General features: G+C 32.4%; 1 protein-coding gene across 2 annotated transcripts; it reads left to right on the top strand.

The window, feature by feature from the left end:
* The first annotated feature begins 2,524 nt into the window (after window positions 1-2,524).
* Window positions 2,525-25,259, top strand: LOC127730407 (putative ferric-chelate reductase 1). Of its 2 annotated transcripts, none has more exons than XM_052238795.1 (13): window positions 2,525-2,664; window positions 6,099-6,155; window positions 7,117-7,308; window positions 7,724-7,828; window positions 8,431-8,581; window positions 8,934-9,047; window positions 13,173-13,288; window positions 16,220-16,297; window positions 16,832-16,903; window positions 17,308-17,407; window positions 18,186-18,341; window positions 23,743-23,825; window positions 24,757-25,259. In XM_052238795.1, exons 2-13 carry the CDS (start codon window positions 6,111-6,113, stop codon window positions 24,862-24,864), a joined length of 1,320 nt encoding a protein of 439 aa, XP_052094755.1. In that variant the 5' UTR covers window positions 2,525-2,664; window positions 6,099-6,110; the 3' UTR covers window positions 24,865-25,259. The 2 variants fall into 2 exon arrangements, with proteins under 2 accessions (XP_052094755.1, XP_052094754.1); XM_052238794.1 differs by lacking the exon at window positions 2,525-2,664 and adding an exon at window positions 5,441-5,654.
* Window positions 25,260-25,757: the final 498 nt, after the last annotated feature.

Here is a 25,757-nt window from a genome sequence, read left to right as displayed (position 1 = left end):
CACCCTTTGGTATATAAACTTTTCTGATATTTTTACAATTTAAGTTCGAAGGAAAAGTAGGTCAATTCAAAGGAAAAATGTATCATGTTTGGGGTAAATAAGATGAGTTAGAGTCTTATAAGGTCAAATAATATGACATTTACATGTTAAAATACCGTAAAAAGAACGTATAGAAATATGAACTAATATGAATTGTGCATGTACTGATTTTTGTGTCATGGATGGATACCCCATATCCTTTTTTTTCTATTAAATACTGCTCAAGCAGATATACCAGTCAGCGAAAAAATATACTTTAGAGTATCCATAGCTATTTTTTGGAATGTACAGGTTTCTTCTTGTCGTTTACATTTTATTATAGAAGGAACAGATTGTCAATTTAAAGTAGAAATGCATCATGTTTGAGTGGAAAGATGGTTTGGAGTTGTATAAGGTCGTTTATATAATTATGTTTTTATAGCTTTTTCTATAAAAATGGGAATCGTAGATATAAATTTCTTGTTTTGGGTTTATTATAATTCTTATTTCGTGAAGAACCACACTGATTCTATCAGAAAATACACTGAAGATGATATTATCAAAATGCTGGACTTTTTAATCGACAATATATTTTTGAGTTTGGAGGATTGATATTTCAAAAGACAGTCGGTATTCCAATGGGTACTAATTGTGCACCCCTTCTGGCCGATTTATTTTTGTACTCGTATGAAGCAGAATTCATTCAGAACCTTCTAAAAGACAAAAAGAAAAAGCACCTTGCGAAACTCTTTAATTTTACTTTTTAGATATATTGATGATGTCCTAACACTAAATAACCCATATTTCAGTCAGTACTTGCATCTCATATATCCCAGTGAACTTGAAATTAAGGATACTACTGATACTAGAAGGACTGCTTCATACCTTGAACTTTTCCTCAATATTGACACAGATGGACGACTTCACACTAAAATCTATGACAAACGGGGTGATTTGAACTTCCCAATTACCAATTTCCCATTTCTCAGCAGTAATATACCCTCTGCTCCGTCGTATGGTGTTTACATATCTGAATTGATACGTTATGCTCGTGCATGTTCACACTATACGGAATTCATATACAGGAGTGTGCTCCTTACGCAGAAACTGCTCCAACAGTGCTACGAGGAGGAAAGATTAAAAATGACACTTCGTAAATTTTATGGACACCATCACGAATGGGTTAATCCATACGATGTGTCTGTGTCTAAACTAACTAACGACATTTTTACCACGTCTTAGATTGTGGTTTACCATCTACGTCGTCTGTCTGCTAAGTACCGAACGTGACCTATTCCCGAATATGACTGTTTTGCCGAGTGTGAATTCGCATTGCTATACGACGTTTCTCGGTATTTATACATCCAACATTCATGTATTTAATTATGATGTTTCTTTTGTAAGTACGGTTAGACATTGTGTTATGTCTTATCGTTTGTGGTGTGAATTCTGTTTTTTTCGGTACATTTCACATATGTCTTATTTTTCAGTATAGTCGAGTTAATTTCAATTTTACATGGATAAAGTATTGTGTTAGTCCAAATAATTATGACGTCGACACAGCATTGATTTAAAATAACCTTTCAAGACCGTCATAATCATGATAATTATTTGGACTAGTATTGTGAAAATAATTGTGAATTTTTGTATCTCGTTCCATATAGTTTTATGAATTTCAAGATTATATATACGTCACTTTTTGTGGCGTTGATCCATTCATGTGACGTGCAGTTTGTGGTGTCCTGTGCTGTCGTTAATGGGGGTTGTCCGTTGTTATTCTGCGGTTTACATGTTGTAATGTACTATTATATTATTTATTAATGCATTTCTTCGTGCTGAGTGTTCTTGCGTTTGTTTGTACTGTATTCCTGTCACGTAGTGTTGTCATTTTAGCGATATTTTTTAACATTCCCATATAAGCGGGAGGTTTGGCTAGCCATAAAACCAGGTTCAACCCACCATTTTTTCTTAAAATGTCCTATACCAAATCAGGAATATGGCAGTTTTTATCAAATAGTCCGTTTCTATGTATGTTGGCTTTTGTTTTTGTTGCAGTTCAGTGTTTCTGTTGTTACGTTGTTTTCCTCTTATAGTTGATGAATTTCCCTCGGTTTTAGTTTGTAACCCGGATTTGTTTTCTCTTAATCGATTAATGACTTTGCACAGCGGTATACTACTGTTGCCTTTATTTACTGCTTTCAACTAAAGGGTCTTTTTATTAGGAAGCAATATTATGTGAAAATAATATATTAGTATTTTGATATTCCTGCATTTTCTATGTTTGTAAATTTTTTGTTCAATTTATTAGTAAAACAACCTTTAATAAGTTTGGACATATAAACTTCACATGCACTGAACATTGTGTAAATTTTTTGTTTTGATATTTATAGACTATATACGTGTATGTTTACTTATATTTATAATTACTCATGCATACGACATCCGGGTTGCTTCTGTTTATTTTGTTTAAATGTATAATGAAAAGATATCGTGACGATTTACAATGTTGAGTCATTTTTCTATAATGATGTTAATTCACATGTAAAACACCATCTGGGCACCACTTCTCACTGACAGATTTGTATTTGTATCCGGCAATATAGGGATAAAGGCTTTATAGGGGTATATTTAAACACCTAATGTGGCGTAAGTTTACACTCATCATTCGTGTTTCATATGAATTGATATCATCATATGTGCAATGTTCACAACCGCAAAAGTTGACCACAAATTGCTTAGGGTTCTCCTTTAACTAAAACTGTTCCAACAGAGTTAAGAGGAAGGACGATTGAAATCTACACTACATATTTTTTACGGTTACCATCACGAATTGATTGACTGATACGATGTGTCTATTTCTCAATTCACTAACGAAATGCTTTCTCAGTCTTAGATGTTTTGATTCCATAATAGTCGTTTAATCAGTGATTTGATCGATTGTGATATTTTGACTGAGTGTGATTTCTCATGCTAGGTGATGTATACATAGCAGGAAACTCATCATGTATCGTTCCCTTTGAAATTCATGAGATTCCCTTAATTTTTGTTTGTTACCTTGATTTATTTACTCCGATGTGAACATCGGTACACTACTGTTGCAGTAATTTCAAAACTATGTCTTTGAGTAATAACAAAGTATTTGCTTTTTCGACTCCTTAAATGTTCAAAGATATAAACTTTGCACGAAGATATATCAGTTTATATTGATTTAATTTACTACTGTTTGGTAACTTACACTACTGGACTGGTTCCGCACAGTAATAAAATGAGAGAGAAGCTACCTAGCAGGGAGTCATAAACCATAAGACGAAGACAATAGACAATATTTAGATCAAAATGAAAGACAAAAATGTCAGAAAACATCATATAGAAAATTAAAGATTAAGCGACACGAATTAAACCTGTTTGGTATAGACAGAAAAAGCCAACAGTTACTGCTTCACTAGAGATATCTTATTTCAATAAGTTGACGAGTCAAAATCAGTTAATTACGCATCGTACAAAAGAGGATTGGTAAATTTCTCTTGTCTAACCATAAGACATAGCCAAATAACATGATTATGTGCATATATGTTTCGATTTTTCTTTGATTTTATAACATAGATACGTTTAGAAATACTCTGGTTTAAATATTTAAATAATCTCATTTGGGTGTTCCTAGCAAAATCTCTAATAAAAGAACAAAATGAAGCTAAAAAGATATGTTGCTACATGATGTAATTTGTAATGATCATAAAGTGTGAGAACTATCTTTTGGGGTAAGGCCAAGTTGGCTCATGTAGATATTTTTCAATAAGAATGTAAAATGGCAACTTTCATCAAATATGTCAATTTCGACATGGTTATAAACTACTGTTGCTAAATTCAAAATATGAGACAGTTATCACAGCATTTAATGTTCAAGACGTCATTGTGAAACATAATTTGAAAAAAGACTCCGAAAAAACACGCAAGTTGTTCATAAATCGAGTCTATGTACTATTCATATGTTAAGATGCTGGTATTTTTTTAAATGTCGGTTTTTTGTTGTTGATCTTAAAATCAAGATGGCCGTCGCTATGAAAAATCATATTACATTTAGAGGGGATTAAAAATTTATAATGACTATATATATAGTTCTTGGTAGTGTAGTCATTCTAGAAATATTGGAAATCCTAAACTCCAAAGATTAATACAGTAGTGTACATGTAACGGCACAACATAAGAACAAACTTACAAATGACTTAACTCAATGGATCTTTACGAAGCACACAAAAAAACTATCATAAAAGCAAGAGACACAAAGCATTGATGTAAGAGTACTCGCAGTGACTGAAAGCTAGTTTAATGCCAATTGCAACTTATAAATTAATCATGTTCTCATCGATTAAAGTATCAATCAACATTTATTGAAACGTGGATATATATAGCTATCTTAACATTTAACAAATTTTAACATGAATAAAAATGTTTGTTGAAGATGGTAAAAGTATGATTCTACCTAAAGGAGTTAATAAAATGGGGCATTTCACACACAGCTTTTTAAGCTATTATTTTTTATAAAGCAATTAAGTTTAGGGCTGTCATGATTCTCATATAATAGAGAAGGGAAACGGGGAATGTGCCAAAAGACCAACAACCCGTCCACAGAGCAGAAAATAGCCCAAGGCCACCAATAAATCTTCGATGCAGCTAGAAAATTCCGCACCCAGAGGCAGGTTTAAGCTGGCCCAAAAACAATAATGTTTACTAGTTCAGCGAAATGGACGCCACACTAAATCCCGAAACATACAAATGAACCAAAATTTAAAAAAGACACAAGACTAACAAAGGCTAGAGGTTCCTGACTGGGGACAGGCACAATTTTTTTTCTATTCTGTGTAACAGCATCAAAACACATAATATGTGCAATTACTTATTTTAGATTATCTTACTAACAGAAGAAAATCACTGGAAACGCTTTTGCCCACTTCACTCCATTCTAAAATTGCTTAAATTATTAGATGAATACAATGAAAGTTACATTTAATATGTACCACCTAAATCGAGTTCGTATCAAATCATTGAATCAGATGTATAGTCCGCCAGCATTGATGTCGAACAAACGGTGTTTTTGAAATTTAGATGTAGATGTAGATGAGGATTTCTATCCTTAAGCAAAGACATGTTTATTATCGGATGCTATGAAATGTTGTATTGGTGCATCATCGTATTTTTTGTATTCATTATTTTATGCAAAGTATGCTCAGAGTGGTACTATAATGATCATGTACTTTATCCTTATTAATATAAGTTGTCATTTCTAAAATAACAATATTATTACTGCTATATAATTCAAAATAGAGTTTTACCTTCAAAATGTTCAAAAGATCGTGTGTAATTTTATAAATCAATATGCCATTTGATTTTGCAAAAATCTTAATGTAGTATTGGTTTTTTAAGTCAGCTTTTATTCATGTTATATGAAGCAGAAAGGTTAAACATTTATATTAGAAATTGGTACATAAGGAGGATGTATATTACCGACACGAAATATGGTAATATGTCCATATTAGCTAGAGATTTATAACCAACACCCGGACATGTTTCATACACACATATTAAAATAGTGTGAATATTCAATACATAAAATTGGATAGTTATCGAACACATTTAAGGTATGTAGACATACACATGATTCAATAAAATCTTATTCATAAATAATTTATTTCTGGAATGAATGAAAGTTCAACAGTTTTGTTTGTCTTCAATATACACATTCGCTATTTCTGGAGAACTATCTTTATAATACACACTTCACTGATCTCTGACAAGTATTGTTTGTAAGCTATATTTGCTTGTTAATTTAAAAATAAGAAGATGTGGAGACAACATTCCACAAGGGACCAAATGACACAGAAATTAACAACTATAGGTCACCGTACGGCCTTCAACAATGAATAAAACCCATACCGCATAGTCAGCTATGAAAGGCCCTGAAATAACAAATGTAAAACAATTCAAACGAGAAAACTAACGGCCTGATTTATGTACAAAATAATGAACGAAAAACTGTCAAGTTTGAATGATTTTGTTTACATTTATAATTCATTATTTTACAGATATTCTTTACAATGAACGTACTTTTGTTGTGGCTTTGTTTTCTGATCGACACACAAGTGAGTACAAACTTAAATCGATTGACATAATACATTTAAAAAAATCCTTAAAAGGATAGTAGGAATTACTAAAACATTGAACATTACAACAGACCAAACTAACTACCAACATGTACGGTCTCCTCCGAAAAACGGACGTTCAAAGACATAAAACAACTAACTCATTATCAAGTTAACATTACTAGGCACAGGATCAAGTTAACATTACTGGGCACAGGATCAAGTTAACATTACTGGGCACAGGATCAAGTTAACATTACTGGGCACAGGATCAAGTTAATATTACTGGGCACAGGATCAAGTTTATATTACTGGGCACAGGATCAAGTTAACATTACTAGGCACAGGATCAAGTTAACATTACTGGGCACAGGAACAACTTGTGGAAGATTTAAACCAGTTTTACGTGCGCACAAACTTCCCCTTTGCCTTAGATCATACTTCTTACATTACAGATCATACTTCTTACATTACAGATCATACTTCTAACATTACAGATCATACTTCTAACATTACAGATCATACTTCTAACATTACTGATCATACATCTAACATCACAGATCATACTTCTAACATTACAACTATCAATAAAAAAAAAACGCAGAGAGATTACTAACTTGAACAAAGAAAGGTAAGGCGGTCATGATTTGGAAAGCAGGGTTGAATTGTGCTCGCTACTACATGCATTGACAGGTGACTAGGTTAAGGTTGCTAATACTGCTGTTAAAATCAAATAATCAGAAACAACACACCTGAAAGGCTAATAAGTCATTATGTTAATGAAATATTTTTTGTTAAGAATATTCCTTTTCCATACCATAACAATTACTAAGTAAGCTACAATGGAAAAACCGTCCTTCTAGCATTTAACTGTGAACGGACATTATAAATTATAGATTGTTTTGAGATAATTGGACACACACTGTTTAAAACATTTGAACTGAATAATTTTAAATTGAAGGCACTATTTACTCCGGACAGTGCGTGTGGGAAAACAAAGGGTTGTTATAGTGACTGTGGTGATGATGGCACTACGTTTCTTATATCATGGACTAGTGACAGCACAGCAATTAATTTTACAATTCAAGTAGAACTCGCTTCAAATGCTGATCAGTATGGTGCGGTTGGACTATCAACTTCTCCTCAATCAATGGTTAGAAATTATTGTAAAAGAATGTTACTAATATATTATTTATTGTTAAAAAGATAGGAATTTTTGAGTTTTTGTGTCATGGTACCTTATTCATTCATAAAATAATAGTCGGTATATAATTCTGAAAAAGCAATACGAATCTTCATTCTAGAATACAAGGTCCTTCTTTTGATTGTAAAAGTGAAGTGTTTATTGTTTCAACGTTCTGCATTTCGAAAGAACAGCTGCAGCCATTGTTAAGTCAATATGAAAAAAAAAATGGAAAATTTAATTGAATGGTATCTCTGATGAGATCTTAAGTAAATATATTAGTAAATATCCTAAATGTTTTACTGTGAAGCTTGTCGATTTGAAAAGACTGAATAATCAATCGACTTGGTGTTTATATATTAATATATCCGCTTATTTCTTTAAGGGTGACACTAGTGTTACATCATGTTTAATGACCAACAGTAATGCAGCATTTACAGTGCAGAACTCTTATAATACAGGCCGTACAAATACCCCTATCGCACCTAACGTAAGTTACTAATGATAAATAAAAGTGTTCAATAAAAGTATGACTCGTTACATAAATTATACGTAATTTAAAGTTAAAAAGATGTTTCTTAATTCCAATTTATATACATGTACGAGATGAAGGATATGCTTTTTAGTCAGTTTCTATCAGTCGTTTTAGATATAATGTGACTTATGGACCATTTCTCTCATTAAATATATACTGAATGAATTTAAAAGGTCACCACGACGAATCGGTTTACCGATACGACGGGTCTGGATCTCAACTCACCAGCGACACGTTTCCGCGGTTAATAATTTTTAGATAAAAGTATTAACTATATTCGTCTGATCTGTAAATTTATCGATTGTGTCCTATATTCCTGATTGTAACATTTTGACTGAGTGGGAATCGCTTAGTGGGAGATGCATGCATAACAGGATATATTTTATCCTTTCGACTCATGAGTTCATGCGAATCCATAGTTTTTTTACGTTCATTGATATATTCTTAGTAGATTTATGAGATTTGAACTACAGGGTTGTCTCTAATTTAGACACAGGACGAACAATGAAAACCTGCAAAATATTTGAAATTTACGAAAATGAATTTATATTTTTTAGCCAACTGACGGTCTTTCGGGAACAACAGGAAGCTATATAGGGAACTTATTTACATGTTCGTTTGCAAGAACAATAGCAAACAGTAACTCACAAGTGTTTAACCTGAACAATGATTATTACATACTGTATGCAAGAGGAACCGTCTCTGGGGGTATAATTAGTTTTATATGATGCATGTTTTAAAAATTAAATAGAGATGTGGCAGCAACTAAACGACACATACAAAACACACACACACATCTTACGGTACAGTCTTTTACACTAGACGAGTGTCCATACATTAGGCAGAGTTCTTAAGCGACCCAAGTTTAAAAGAGAGATCAAAAAGCAATTTGCTTGTTCACATTTATCAGATGAACAACCAAAATTATTTTTATTATTGTATAATTATTTGCCAATCACCAATTACACAAACAGCTAACTAGTTCAACAGTCACATAACTGTGAGCAGTGTAAACTTTTCCTATTCAAATAATGGACTAGTGCTTAATTTATTTCTGTAGGTAATACGATACAACAACATACACCTTCTGGGAGGTCATTTTCTTCGGTTAAAGTGGACTTACAATCGTTAACCAACGTATGTGCTGGAGTTGATATGAGAGTGAAAGCACACGGTAAGAAGATCTAAACATTGTACTGTTTGTAAAGACAGTGGATCCTATGAGCCTGTATCTCACGTGTGTCTTCCATGCATTCAATCATTTATCGCATCATACTCACCTTAGGTATAGAATATCATTTTTACTTAGTCATACGCGCAGACATAAAAATCACAAGAGTTTCAAAACAAATCAAACACATGACACAACAGATACAATAACCGAAATATACTAGTATATAGTCGTCTTATTATCACAATTGTAACTAATATTTACGACCGTTGAAATGTACATCAGTGTTCACAATGTCCCACACCCTATTTTGTATTTCATTCAGTCTTGGTAATGCACTTATATAGCAAGTGTATATATATTCGTTCATATATTTTATCATTTATTATACAAAATAATATACATACGCTTTTTATTTGGGACTTTTGAGGGAGGGTGAGGCAGATGTACTCCTGTACAGCGTCGAATCTTTTTGACACAAAGAAAATTTATCTGTGACTTTTTAGGGTAATGCTGTATAACGTCGATAACATATTTAATTTTAGCAAAAGAGTACACTTGAAAAGACATTTTAAGGATGTATAACTTAAGTAATAGTCATATTCATTTCCCATTGTTTTGTCTTATATGCGTCAATACAGATGACTATTTGTTGAAAAGACAAGTACACTCAACTTTTTCTCTGTGGTTACAAAGCTCGTTGTCGAAATCAACATTAATTTACATCAGTAGTCCACAACTCCGACAATAAAGTACATTATTCTTTGATGTTGATACAGATACATATACAGATAACAACAGTGTCCTAAAACTATGACAATGTCATTTTTTTAATTACATTGTTTCAAGCATCACCGTACGTCAATAACATAAACGGTACCAATTTTTCTGCACCAGATGCGCATTTCGACAATAAATGTCTCTTCAATCTATGTGCGATAGAACAGTTGATTGGATACTACATTGTAGCAGAAGTTCATTACTAGGACTTTTGATACTAGTGACAGTTTGACATGCCTTCATAAAATGATGAATTATAATGCAGCGGCATGTCGACATACTCTAAATATGCTTATTGTAATAAACTGTAATATAGGTCTTTCTTCGAAAAACAAAATTTGAAATGATTTCGTAAAAATAGTATAAAGAATCAGTGCACTGTTTGTGTAAATGAATCCGTGAGATATTTGACAACGTATTTTCACGTCACACAAACTTCTTCGTGCATGCACTTCATTTTCGATTTAGTATTTTCAAAAAGAAGTGGAATGCCCATCGATAAAAAAGGGGGACAGTAAAAAATGATAAAATTAGTCCATTGCATAATGCGATCTCGGATACAATTATCTCTCTTTATATATGACCAAGATATGTAGGACATATGTAAATAAGGCAGTAAGCCATCAATACAAATTAAAAAAAAGACCATTTAATGCATTACACTATTTTCATTTAAGATGTTATAATCAAAGTTTCCTTAAAAATAATGATAAATGAAAAAAAAATGAATGTTTCAAACTTAAATTGTCTATTGCTGAAAATAAAACAAAATATGACCGCAAGTACAAAATGGCTTAGTACGCTGAAAAACAACCAGTCAAAGTGGGTTTTTTCAGTTTTTTGGCAATCTTTATTTTTTCTTTTCTTTCGACTTGAAAGTTAAAAAATTATGTTATGCCCGGAGTCATGAAATTGTTCAAATCTTTAAAGATTATTAATTAAAAAAAAATTTAGTTCTATGGACGACAGAAAGAAGTACGAGCAAACGAAACCTTAGTTTTTCTTTCTGAAGACAATTTCGATTGGAACGAATTACTTTATTTAGCAGTAAAACAACCTAATCAAAATACAGACCCCATGTCCATAATTTTAAAATTAAGTGTTTTCTTGTTCAAAGAAAAAAAATCTCAAAACTGAATTGTGCCTTTTTGTCCTGTGACTTTTTGTACGTGACTTTTTGTCTGTGACTTTCTGTCCTTCATTCGACAGAGAGCTGACACTATAAGGTTGACCTATTAATTTGTGCACAATTGTTTCAAGTTCTCTGACAAGACAGAAAAATGTATCACTTGGTTTTAGAAGACCCCTTCTGTCCTGTTTGTTAAACCATTTCCCATATGCATTTACAAATGTAATGTTATTAGTACAGGTCAAAACATTTGCTTGCAGTGGATAATTTATGACACACTGCATGAGTAACGTTTCTTCAATGCCTTTATAATGAAACCGGCTACTTGTATATAATACCAGAAGTCCATTACTAGACTAGTTATGGACTTCTGATAATACACAATGCAGTAAATCTCTTGAAATGTGTGGTCAGTTCTCAAACTATGTATATTGGCGAAAAAGCAGCTCACAATCACTTGTTGTGGTAAGATTAGTTGAGCTTGCCACAAAAATGGTTTTGCACTTATTTCCCGAAATTGATAGTTCGGGAAGAAGCAAAGTTGCACATAGCAATAATGTCATCATTTACAAGAATGACATATTTTTTTCAATGTTTTGGCAATTGAATGAAATTAAAAATTTACAGAAGTTAACAATTAAACACATTCTTACTATACAAATCCTTGGTCTTAGAACATCAAAAGACTATTTACTATACTCGTGACTGTGTCATCCGATTCAAATCTAAATTGATTTAGAAAAAGTGTTTTCAACCGCTGAAAAAAATGTAAAATCCCACCACTTTCTATCGTATATGTTACCATTTAAAGATCCGAGAAAAATGGTTCTGCGAACTCCATCACTGACTGGTATACCAACCAATCAGCACGAATTGAAATTTTTTTAATTCAAGTTAAAACATTTTGGAATTTCATTTTGGGAATCGAAATTAAAAAAATGATTCAAATAAATTAAGAATTGCTTAATTGTAGTGAGTATGTTCAGTTAGTCTTGGTTTTTTTTAAGTTAACAGAGAATGAAATGAGCATTTTTTATGAAGATCCGTCGATAAAGTGTTCCTGTTATTATTGGTAAAGGTTAAAGTTGGTTGAGTAGGTTTATACAGAAAATATTAAATTAAGTATGACAAGATTTGATTTTGTGCTGTCCGAAGAAAAATTCTGTCTGATTAAAAATCGATGTTTTGTTATTTCAACTTATAATGATTCCTGGCCAAACTAAATGTATGCAACAATAGATTGACTAGGTAGTTTATAAACCATGGCGTATAAGGATATGCTGCAATATCTTGACTGCAGTTACAGACAATTAGGGAGTATTTGGAAGTTGTCTTTAAACAGGTCCCTTACGGAATCCTCATAAAAATAGAATAACTTTGCATGGTCTCAAAATATAAAATATATTTGTACAAGACTAAGCAACAGGTATAAATCAGGTCTTTGCCGTGCAATTCTATCATATTTCAAGCCCAGTAATAATAAAAGACAATGCATATAGTTGTTCTCTTTATACTACAACTCTGAAAACTGTTCCAAATTTAATATTTTGGATAGAAATCAGCAATTTGTAATGGCCAATGTAACAATTCCGCGAACCTGTATTCCTTAACCTCACGGATAAAACTCTACGGAAACACATTATCACCGTCACAAACAAGGCTGTATACGATCCGTGACTTTTAAGTCAAAATTTATACGGCATAGGCATTCTGACAGCGCAAACACCACAGTTGTACATGTAGTAGAAAGTCTGATTTGCTAGCGTTCTTTACATATAAAGAGCGTACAGTTCTATCCCATTGCTAGGAAAATATATTTATAATATGAAATTCATATTATTGTGAAGTGATTACCACTTCTGTAAGAAAGTCAGCACTTTATAATTTTAATCTGAGGTTGTAGAATTGTTTCAAAAAGAGAGGCGAAAGATACCAAAGGGACAATCACACTCACAAGTCGAAAACATGACAACGCCATGGCTTAAAAACGAAAAAGACCTATAGACAAACAACAGTACACAAACCACAACATAGAAAATAAAGACTGAGCTACACGAACCCCACTCTGTTTCATTTAAGTTAGAAAGATAAGCAGCTGGCCGTTTACCTGGTTATAGTCATTCTTGTTGGATAATTACAACCTTATCTTTTGAGTAACACAATTTTACCGAAAAAATTTCAGAGAAAGTTATTTATACTACATGTTATGTTTTTTTCAGGTTGTATTGCCATAATAGCGTGGATGATACTAGCAAATCTCGGTTATTTCATTGCCAGATACTATAAACCGTTGTGGTCAAGCAAGAAAGTCTTTGGATCAGATATATGGTTTCTGGTAAAAATTTTAAAAATACATAGATAAGTGGATAAATAAAAATATCGGGTTTAATAACCACATATAATCACATACATGTATATACCAATGTCTTTAATATTTGTTAAAACTTAATTCTGTTATTCTTATGTCGTATGGTTATAAACAATTAATATTGATGCAAAACTACCAAAGAAGCATCTACTAATGGAGTATATATATATATATCTACGCAGTCTCTGTTGTAAATACCTCACCTAAGTCATTTTTGAAATTTTAGAATTGTACAAGCGTTGTTGTGTTTGGTTTTAATTGTATAAATTTCAAGTTTGTTATACATTTTTGTAGTTAAATCAGAATAGATTGATATGATTCATTTTACATCATAATCATACTAATGAAGGATATCTGCTATCCGAAATATTTATAGATAATTACATTTAATGTTTCCTTTTTTTAATATTGGTGTTGTTTTGTACACTTTTTAGGTGTTTATATATATATAAAATATACATATTTCGGCACAACAATGTTAAATCTGCAAAAGCAAATTTTTGTTCTTCCCTCGCCGGGATTTGAACTCATGCTATTGAGATATCGAGACAACACCGCCTGCGCTGTGTCCAGCGCTCTAGACCACTCGGCCACCTAGACTGAACTAAAAATTCAGCTTTCGGTGGCCTAGTGTTACCTTTCCTCATCAGTAGAATCTAGAGTTGTAACACAGTATATGATATATTAGGCATGAAGATGGAATAGATTGCAGATTAGCTAAATTATCTATCGTAGAGGATCGTAAGATGCAGTCACAGAAATAAATATATTTCAGTTGATACATGAAACTCCAAAACTCGTTTTTCCTATCGAGCTTTCAGTTGAAGTCATCACTTGAATGATTTCAGCTTCACAATTGTGAACTTTTCATTTCTATGTAGCAACATTCCAGCAGCGCCTGCATATGGAGTATATATCTCTCAGTTGATACAATATTCCAGAGCTTGCATTTCCTTTCATGATTTCATTGATATAGGGTTGCTGCTTACAAGGAAGCTATTAAACCAAGAGTTTCAAGTGGTGAAGTTGAAATTATTCATTCGAAAATTTTAAGGATGCCATCCCGAATTGATTGACCGTTATGTAATATGTGTTTCACAGATGACTACGGATATGTTTCAACTGTCGTAACCACGACTTATCACCGGGTTCGTTCTTACATGAGTAACACAACGTATGCCACATGTGGAGCAGGATCTGCTTACTCTTCCGGAGCACCTGAGATCACCCCAGATTTTATGGGGATTGTGTTGCCCAGTCTTTAGTTTTCTTTTGAGTTTAAAAATTACTACATCTCACCTTTTGAATGACTCTTTACAATAACAATATATATATAAATATAAATGTATGCTTTGTTTTACCACCTTGTACTTTAACTACTTGACTGTGAATTTCTACAGCAGTTGGTTTAAATTTCTGATCAGATGAACTGTTTGGTTTGATAAAATAAACTGCAATTTTGAATGAACTGCAATAGATTGAGAGCAACACTAACAGTCAAGTCACAGTAATAGTTTAATATTGACATCCTGGTATTAACACTACGGTTCTAAATCCTGTCGATACTAATATTTTGACAATGCACAAGGTCATACTATTCTTAGACTGTTCATGACAGTCATCTTTACACTTAATCCGTCGGAGGTGTTTCGGCTATTTTTATGTTTTGGAGAACTTGAACTTCAGTTAACGGACGAGTACTCTTAGATCGATACACTGAGGTTGGGTTGAGAGCTCACAGATATGTTAAACCCTGCTACATATTCTATGCGACTGTCCTAAGCCAGGAACTTGTTGCCCAGTTGTTTTTGTTAGTTGCTGTCTGCCATGTTTGTTGTTAGTTCATTGTTGTTTTATTAATAGGCTGTTGGTTTTATCTCTTGAGCTTTCTATGCGGTATATGGTTTGCTCATTGTTGGAAGCCGTACAGTGACTTGTAATTGTTAAAATCTATGTTCTTTGGTTTAAATGAATAATTTCCTCATTGGCAATAATGCCGCTAATCTCCTTATTTTATATTATGTCAAAAGATCGTTTTGTCGACGCATGCGCTATATATTTTAGGCCCGAAATACTCTATGAAATATTGCTTGTCTTCATTGAATATATATGTAGCGGATAGAATAATTTTAGGCATATTTTGACTTCATAATAAGAACGCTGATTATAAGATTTAAGAAATACATGTTCCCTATGTAGTCATTGTACTATAATGCATTCTGATAATGGCAATTAAACTTACTGTAATTTTTAGCTAGAAATATGTGCTGTATTGTTGCCTTATCGAATCTACTCCTTTCCAATTCAATAAGTGTACGAAACATAATGCAGAAACTCCCTACGGCAAAGTTGAGCCATAACAGGTTAAGTTGTTCTAATGAGGGTCTTTTGGTTTTTATGTTTTCAATCATTATTTTTTGTTTGGTTTTCAAAATTTTGGTCTGGACCATACCTGATGAAAGTTAATAATATTCGAGAACGGAATCGGTAACATACGTTTTCTTAATGGTGCGTATTTATATTTTAGTTATCAATGTTATTTTATATGAAAACATTCTTTATGTGCCTGTCTCAAATCAGGAGCCTGTAGTTCAGTGGTTGTCGTTGGTTCATGTCTGTCATATTTGTTTTTCGTTAATTGTTTTGTTATGAATTAGGCCGTTAGTTTTCTCAATTGAATTGTTTCATATTTTTCATGTCAGGGCCTTTTATAGCCGACTATACGGTATGGGTTTTTCTCATTGTTGAAGGTCGTACGGTTGCCTATGATTGCTTACATCCACTTTATTTGAATTTTGGTGGATAGTTGTCTCATTGGCAATCATACCTCATATCCTTAGTTTTATATACATAGTGTTTATAAGATATAATAGTAACATTTTCAAGTATTTTACACAGATCCACAGAGTACTCATGGTTTCAGCAGCTGTTTTAACTATAATATCTTTTGGCGTCATAATTCAAGGAAAGTTCACGGTAAGTTTCAAATATACCCTGAAAAATATTTCGAAATACTTCATGGCAACAACAACTGTGTTCTACTTATAGTAAATACATCATCTACAATAAACATGCAATGCTCAATTTTGGAAGGCTATACAGTGACCTGTAGTTGATTACATTTTTGACCTTTGATCTTTAGGGCTAGGTGTCTCATTTGTAATCATAGGTCACTTGTCCTTATTTTACACAAATTATAGTGCATAACCATTTGCCAAATTCTAAATTACATAGGAACCTTTAAGATTTTAAAATGGAATTATGGATTTTCATAAACTAACATTATGAAGGTTATTAAGGAACGTATCAAAACAATAACACTTCTATTGTCATTATGATGTAATTTAAATGTATCATTTTTTGTCACAACTTATAAAAAAACGTTTTAATCATTCCAGTATATATGTATTGTTCATAAAAAGGTAAAACAGTTTATATCACTTTTAACTGTGCGCTTCAACATAAGCATGGGTTACTAATTTTTATATATAACCAAATTTTACTTTTTAGGTAGGAAGCAACAACTTTGAGCGATCTCATCCATATATAGGGATTATAGTGTTTTGTTTTGTCATTATAAATGTAAGTGTTGCATATCTCGAAACCTTTCTGTTGTTTGGTTGATTACTTTATGTTCGTACGATTTAAAATCCAAAAGACCAGTGTACAATTTAACTTGAGCAAAAATCTAACAAATATTTTGAAAAGAACAACTTTCTACTAATGTAATGTAATGAGCCAGGAAAAAATCAACATTTCAGTAAGAGAAAAAAAATAAAAACCAACAATTACATGTCATACAGATAGAAAAAAATATAATAATTTTAGCGAAATCGAAGAAGGTGTCTTCGATGATCTGGTCAGCTAGTCGATGGTAAAAAGTTAAGAGATGACCAGAATCTTTAAGTTTAAGGAACTTGTAAGCCAGAGAACAGTCTCGATAACTTGCATTGTACATCAAATATGAATTTTCAATTTCTTTTCAGCCAATAATTGGACTTTTAAGACCTGATAAACAAAGTAAATACAGACCTGTGTTTTATTGGGTTCATTATTGCATTGGAGCAGGTGTTTTGATATTAGGCTGTGAGTATTGTGAACACTTTTCCTAATATGGAGTTATTGAAAGATACAATTCCACACTTCTTTATATTTGAATTCTCACTGCTGTTTTTCCTCTCGATGTTTACTTTACAAAGATTACAATACATGTATGTTTCATAAGAATGCGTACTTTCGATTGGCTGATAAGAATTGCAAGGCATTGCAATATCAAGTTTCATTTCTCAATTAAATTCAACTTTCATGACTGCATGTGCTTCCCATGACGACGTTACTACAATGCATAGGAAAACATATGAAAATCTTGATATAACTCGTAGCATATAAATGTAGTTATAAGAATTTAATGCTTCTTTTTGTAATTTGATAGAGTTGTAAAAGCCGTGATCGTGTGCATATTTTAAGTATAAAGCACTTCATACAAAATTTGTTTCGGTCAACGATTTTACATCCAATAAAATTTCAAAAAAAAGTACTCAATTCTTAAGTAGTTTCTTATTAACATATTGAAAACTTTAATAAATCAAATTATTTACGTGCAGAGTATACACATATATTGTCCTACTACTATGTACGAGGATTTCATGTGTTTATGTCCTCACATGTCTGTTGTACTTGAAATGACATAAATATACTACCTAACTGCCATAATTGTATGGTTGTAACCTTATTACATCAGTGACAAATAAAAATAAATAGAGCGATAATGAATTCATTTTGACAGTCAATTGCGTATATAATAGCTGTTTGCTGATATATTTTCTCATTTTGTATGTTATTGAATACACTTAATTCGTTTCAGTAATAAACATATTTATTGGAATACGACTAGAAGAAGCTGATACTTCAAACCAAGCATACTATGTATTTCTTGGATACGAATCATTCCAGATTGCCATGATAGTAGTTCTTGAAGTACTTAAATATATAGAAGGAAAGAAAGCAAAGGACGTAGAATGTAAGATGATGTTCTTAACTTTCTTGTTTATGACTTTCCTGTATTATAATTGTAAATGCACAACACCGTTTTCTTAAATTCAGCTTTATATTTTTCCATAAATCATAAATCAGTTTGAAAAGGTAAATGAAATAGTCGTAAATCACAGATGACGTAAGAACAAATGAAAAAAATGAGATGACCTCCTTTCATAATGAACTATTCTTTTCTCTGGTGCATTATGCCTAAAACTTTGGAAAAGCGAAGCCCTTTTTGTCAGTTTAGCTACGTTACTCCATAGTTATCCGAACATTTCGGATTTCAATAATAAAACAACTTTCTTATTGTGCAAGACTATACATTGAAAACTAAGAAATTCACAGAATGCTTCTTGTAGGCTTAACTACATGTCACCCAATGTTAAGAGCAAGTTTTTTTCATTAGAGGTTGATTTCCGTTTCTCTTGTTTTTGTAAATATATATGATTGTACATTGTTCTGTCCATTGTAATTAGTTTTCGTCATTTAATAGGATAGGAATTTGTATAAGTGACTTTCCTGTTTTCCAACCACCTATTGTATTGCTGTATGTATAAAAATAAGAAGATGTGGTATGATTGCCAATGAGATAACTCTCCACAAGAGACCAAATGACACAGAAATTAATAACTATAGGTAACCGTACAACCTTCAACAATGAGAAAAACCCATACCACATAGTCAGCTATAAAAGGTCCCGAAATGACAAATGTAAAACAATTCAAACGAGAACACTAACAGCCTAATATATGTACAAAACAATGAACGAAAAAAATATGTTAAACAGCAACAAACGACAACCACTGAATTACAGGCACCTGACTTGGGACCATCTCCGCTAACCAAGGATTACGATCCAGTCCCCTCCTTTCCATCCTTGACAGATTGAGCCAACATTTGTGATTACAATGCTGCGCCCTCTACCAGCAGACAAAAGTCACGCCCATTCCGACTACATCATGCTTGACCAATGACAGCCCTAGAACTCTCTTCAGAGTGGAGGTGTAAAAATGGTTTTGCTTAGTGTTTACAAATTTCGTGAAGCAGGATCCGAAAATGTACGTTGATATTCTAAGAATTGCGCGAAAAACATAAACAGGAACTTCAATTAGTTGATTAAGAACTTTAAAATTGTCACTAAATATCGTCCTATATTTTTGGAGTAAAAATTTGTTGCTCAATCAGCACGTGCATTTGTTTATTTACGTTTTCTACATTTACACGTGATTATCTCAAAAGCGCTTTTTGATTTGATGCAGCCAGTTACAACTGCGACCAATGAAAACCATTACCTCGTGGATCCTAAATTCTATCTTAATCCGCCAAGGGTGGAGAGGAGGGGACTGGAACGTAATCCTTGGCTAGCGAAGATGACTTGGGAAAGGCACATACAGAATATGGCGAGGTTTAACATAAGAACAAAATATAAAAATCATTTGAAAAAGGCTTAACTCATCAGATGGATACAAACAGAAATACATCTAACAAAAAACACAGAGTGGACGTGGCAGGTGACTTATACATCCCCACAACAAAAAGACACTAGGTACACTCTGAGAGTACTCGCAGTTACTGACAGCTAGTTCAAAGCCAATAAAAACTAATAAAAAAAATCTTGCATCTAAGACTAAAATATCAATCAGTACACATCCAACATCCAATGGATTTAGTGTAAAGACGTCATTAACAGTCAGACAAAAACATAACCTTGTGCAATGCCAAGATACAGGTATCGACAGATTGTAGAGCCATGAATGTGCATATGTATATAAAAATAGAATCATGTGCAGAACAGTGTAGCCGAGACCATTGATTGGCGCGCTAAAATATCCCATTGACTGGGTCAAATTAGGTGAACGTTCGTCTGTAACGCCCACAACTCACGACGTATTTATTATAAACATTTAAGCTGTGGGGTTGCCAAAGGGTCTCAGTATATATACGAACTACAGTGCACAGTATATTATATACATATTTTATTTGCGATCATAAAATGTACGAAGTCGTCCATTACTATGTAAATTGGGTCGATTAAAAAAAAAGCTGAATATGTTTCTGTTGCCAAGGGTTTTTCACAAGTATAGTAGTTAGCAGAAAAGATCATCAAACTATACATTGTATACTGAACTGCGGCCAAGCTTAGCGAAAGGTCGTGCAACATAATCAGTCAAACAAACTTTATTAGATTAACTCGTTAAGGAACGATCGTTTTCATTGGTCAATTCAAACCTTCGACCTCACACCTGCGAAAATAGAACACGCGTACTATAAAGCTGAATGGACTGATCAGTATTCACGTAGCCGGTCAAGGTCGTTAAAAACTTCCATCGTCGTATTCACGTACATGATTGTGTTCTTGATTATCCCATGGGAATTCTAGCTTTTATACATGTGCATGTAAAATTTGAAACTTTAATCTTAACAGTCACGTCGAAATATTTAATTCAACTGTCTCCTCTCAATTGGTTCTGGATTAAGGGAGCTACCATTTTATTTTGATTGGGGGTGGGGGACTTGGATGAAACATTTTGTCCTGCATTTTTTTTAGTTGTTATCTCTGTCCTGTCTTTCTATTTTTCAGTCTGTTAGGTCCTGACTATATTTATTAGTTTATCCTGATTTTTTTACATAAATCGTCATCCTGCCTTTTTTTTGTCAAGTTGCTCACCCTGCCTTATCTTTTATTCAATGGACTTGATGAGTTAACGTTGTACTTGAAATGAAACCGTACTTAACTACAAAAATAACCAAATTACATACTAAAGATATTGCTCGATTTTTATAGTAAATGGGTTTGTGTTATAAACTGTCATGTTCATTATTCATATTCTTTCATAAGTTTTAGGATAGTGTGATTTTTTTTCTGATTTAGTTTATTTGATTTTGAAAAAAAAATCCCGAACTTCTAAGTAAATTCAGAACATGTAACCAGCCATGCTTTGTTTAGAGAAAAAATGGAGATGGCAAACCATGGCACAGTGGAAGGAAATGTACTTTATAAACTCCAGCGATATACTTTCTTAATTTATAATTAACTGTTTTGCTATCCTCGGTTGAAAATTATATATTGTAAATATTTAAATAGTTGCATAGAAAACAATCAGTTTTAAACAGTGTGGTTATTCACTAAATGTATTGATAAAAGGTGACTCCATTTTTGTACATACTTTTACAGTAGTCATCCTTAATTTCTTAATATTTCGTTTATAAGTTTATCATACATGTATGATTTTGTATTTCATTTTAATACGCACGCATGCCACACGTTACTTTGGCGGATAGTTCAACAATGTTATGCAAAGCTCTATTCTTACGGTATGAAATTAAAGGATAAATTTTCAACCAATTAATATCGAAAACAGTACATTTATATAGTTCCTTATAAACTACGACATTTCTCACAAGTATTTATTTATTTTTTAGTTCCACACATGCAAAAATAAAATCTTCGCCGATGAAACATTTCAAACCTTTTTACACCAACATGCCTTCACTGAATTCATTTGAATTTCGTGGTGACCATGATAGTACATTGCATAGTACATCTTTATTCACGTGCACACATGATACGATCTTTCGGGGACAATTTGCTCGTTTATGACACGTCATTTCTGAATGACCAAACGCTTAGTTACTTTATTTTCGTTTTATAGCATGAAAAAAATAAAAGAGGAATGTGCAACCCATCATAAATTTGAAATGGATCAGTATTATGAGATCCTTATTATAAGTAACTACGACATTGTCAGGATAATAACCTAGCGTCAATATGAAAGAAATTAAAGTGGTTCATACATTCATCCGTATAAAAGCGGCACATGTATTTTATTTTATCCTTATATTTTTCATAGTGCGGTACAAGTGCTGCATGCATAAAGAATATTACTTAACACAAATTATTAGTATAATATTTCGACCCCACTATTTGAAATTCACAAAATACTTATTTAATTATTTCGACCAAAAATCATTGTTTTTACGTTCGTAGTAACGTAGTACATTCCATTGTCGGTCACCTGTGTCAATTCACGTGCACACTACAATTGTTGTTGTATTTAAATCTTTCGGCCAATTAAATGAGACGTTACAAGTTGTTTGTTTGTGATACGCCAGAATGTTATCAATGAATTATCAATCGCTAAACTTGACTGTACCTATTCAAAAACGTAAATGCAAATTTCACAAGGCTTGATCCAAATAGCCTTTTTACTGTCTAATAACTTGCAAGTACGAAAAAGACAGGAAAGAAGTATATTTTGTCTATATGTTTTGTGTTTGCACACTTTTTAAAGTTGATCATGCATTCGTTCTAAAATAAAATTTTGACCAGATAAAAGTTAAAAGATGACATAATTGGACAACCGCAATTGTTAAATCGCTTTGACGTCCGAAAAAAAGATAATAATCAACACATCCATTGAAACTTTTAAAGCCAGTTAAATCCTTTTTTGCTGAAAGAACGTCCGATATCATAAAAATTCATTATCAAAACATAACAAAAACAAAAGTAAAGAACGTTTAAGTATTCAATATAAATCAAAACACAAAGGTTATTCCTGATTAGTTTTTCGAATTATTTTATTTAGGCGTTGAGACCCTTTGGTGACCCCACAGTTTAAATGTCTATAATAAATACTCGTGAGTTGTGGGCGTTACAGACGAACGTTCACCTAATCTGACCCAGTCAATGGGATATTTTAGCGCGCCAATCAATGGTCTCGGCTACACTGTTTTGCACATGATTCTAATATTTAGTTTGATTTTAATTTACTGATAACAAAATCAATATTAATACCAATAAAAACAATATTCAAAGATCTAATTACAGTGTTGAATTGGTAACCTTTTAGAATGAGTTTATTTAAAGGATCGATAAGTTTAACCGGATTCCGGGCTCGGTAAACAACATCTCCGTAAAAATTAGGATGTGTTATCCCGTTTGAAATAAGTTTTCTACAAGTACAACCAAACTTCAAAACCAAATCTTTATATCTATGGAAGAATTTAGTAAAGGTTTTAAGTAATTTGTGCAAACGAAAGCATTGAAAGATCATTTGTAGAACACTCAATAGAGGCCGAGATGAAACGATATTTTATTGTTTTTTTGTGTAGTTTAGGTAACCAATACATAGTAGGGACCTTCAAATGTTCAGAAAAGGCCTTAAGCTGTGATGTGATTATGATATGACTGTTTACTATATGACTCTCTGTGGAGCGCACGGACTTGAATATAGAAGAATTTAAAATTTCATTCTTAAGAACGTCCGTGTAGTATTTACGGCATACCACCACGATTCACAGTCTCAAGTTAGAGGAGTATTGACAAGTATTTCCTGATATGTGGGTCTAAAGAACAAAATTAACATTTTAGTATATTTCTTTAGCGGACAGGGAAATGAAAGCAGTTCATAGCGATGGTGTTGCAGATAAAGAAGAAACAAAAAAGGACAAAGAAGATATACCTTATGTAAATAATCCCATATAATATTTACACGAGAGCAATGTTAAATATAGCTTATTTTAGACTGAATATACAAGTCAGAAATGAAAAATATTCTTTTTAGCATTGATAGTTTATGATTAACAACTTTGTCAATAACTGTTTCATGGGTCAGACAATATTAAGTAAAAGCCGTGGCTAATGTAACAGTGATGACATAAATTGTTAACTTTACTCAATTACTATAGTTCTTATGTGTACAGATAAAAAAAAAATAGGCAGAAGATTCCAATGAGACATTCAAAACTCATAAGACGAAGAGAAACTGACATTACGCCATGGCAAAAAACAAACCGAAAACCAATGACAGGAGAAACAAGTCCACAAAACACTAGATAGAAAACTAAAGACTGAGCAGCATGAACCCCAAAAATAAATAACTTGTCTATGTCAGTCATACATGGGGGTAAATAGCATTTAGAGTAACATGTAATAGTATCACTTATAAAGCTTTATAAACAACGTCTTAAATTCAAATTCGAATTCAAAATTGATTACAACACTAACATTAACATAACATCTTTAAATGGACAAAAGCATTTTACATAATTTTTATTTCAAATTTTTACTAATTTTTTGTTAATGGTAATTTAATGCAAATTCGCCTTTACAAAAATAACTACATGTACGTATGTACCTTCTAAACCACGAAGTGAGTTCCAGTCTTTTTATTGTTCATTCGTTCTTTGTGTTCGCCATCATTGTTATCATTTATAAAAAGGCTTTAAAGATGGCGGAATCCTCTTAAACTGTTTTGTTTTATGCTTGAAAAGTTAATATTATAATAGTATTTGATTACGTTAAATCACTATAAAACTTATTATTATAATATATTAAAAGCAAATGGCTGACTATATACAAGGTTAACGACAACGATTATTTTTTTTATCTGTTTCAGGCATGGACGGCCAAGCTGATCCTTCTATGTGTACATGTCATTGTGACGGTGATCTTACCATTAGCTGTTGTCGGGATTGTAGCAACGTCAACATCATCAACTGATTAAATCTATTGTATATGTCTAAGGGCGTTCAAATCGGAAACAAAACACATGCATTTGTTAAAATATTCAGTTTACATTTGATATAATAAATGTTTATGAATCTAAGCAAAAAAAGCAATATTCAATTGAAGGTTTTGGCGAAAATCTTTTTCATTATACGAATTGTTTAAATTCAGAATTAGTATATATACGTATACCGTAACATTCCGAATAAATAAAAGAAATTTGGAGCAAAAGAAAAGGAATCCTGTATAAAACCTTTGAATTTTTAAGAAACACGTGTCTTGCTAGTAAATTAAGGCACCAAGGATTAAATCTGTCTGTGATATTACTTTATGTACGTAAATATAAAAATGTTGTATATACTTAAATAAAAAAACTGATTTTAAAATTTATAATCAACTTTTTATTTTATTATGTAATGGCCGTATACAATATTCCTATATATTGTGAGTGTTTTATATATACTGTATCTGGTGTTCAATAGATATGGTATGATTGCTAATGAGACAACCATCCAACAGAGACCAAAATGACGTAGACGTTAGCAACTATTATTACGACCTTCGACAATGAGCAAAAACCTATACGGCATAGCGAGTCATTAAACAATTAATTCGAGAAAACTAACGGCCTGATGTATGTACAAAACAATAACCGAAAAAGAATGTGATAGACCGGCAGCAACACACGACAATCACTGAATTAAATGCTCAAGACTTGGGACAGACACATATAGGATTTGGAGGGTTTAAACATGTTAACGGTCGCCCAACCCTCCCACTAACCTTGGACATTTGTGCAACAGCACAACCAAAGAACAAACTATGTTTTTTACATCAATATTATCTCGTCAAATTCAGCAATAAATTTAGTTTATGATATTTTCTACACAG

This window comes from Mytilus californianus, unplaced genomic scaffold, assembly GCF_021869535.1.
Source record: "Mytilus californianus isolate M0D057914Y unplaced genomic scaffold, xbMytCali1.0.p SCAF_2, whole genome shotgun sequence".
Classification (NCBI taxonomy): Eukaryota; Metazoa; Mollusca; class Bivalvia; order Mytilida; family Mytilidae; genus Mytilus; species Mytilus californianus.
The sequence above is the reverse complement of the archived record's forward strand: the minus strand, read 5'-3'. Positions and strand labels throughout refer to the sequence as shown.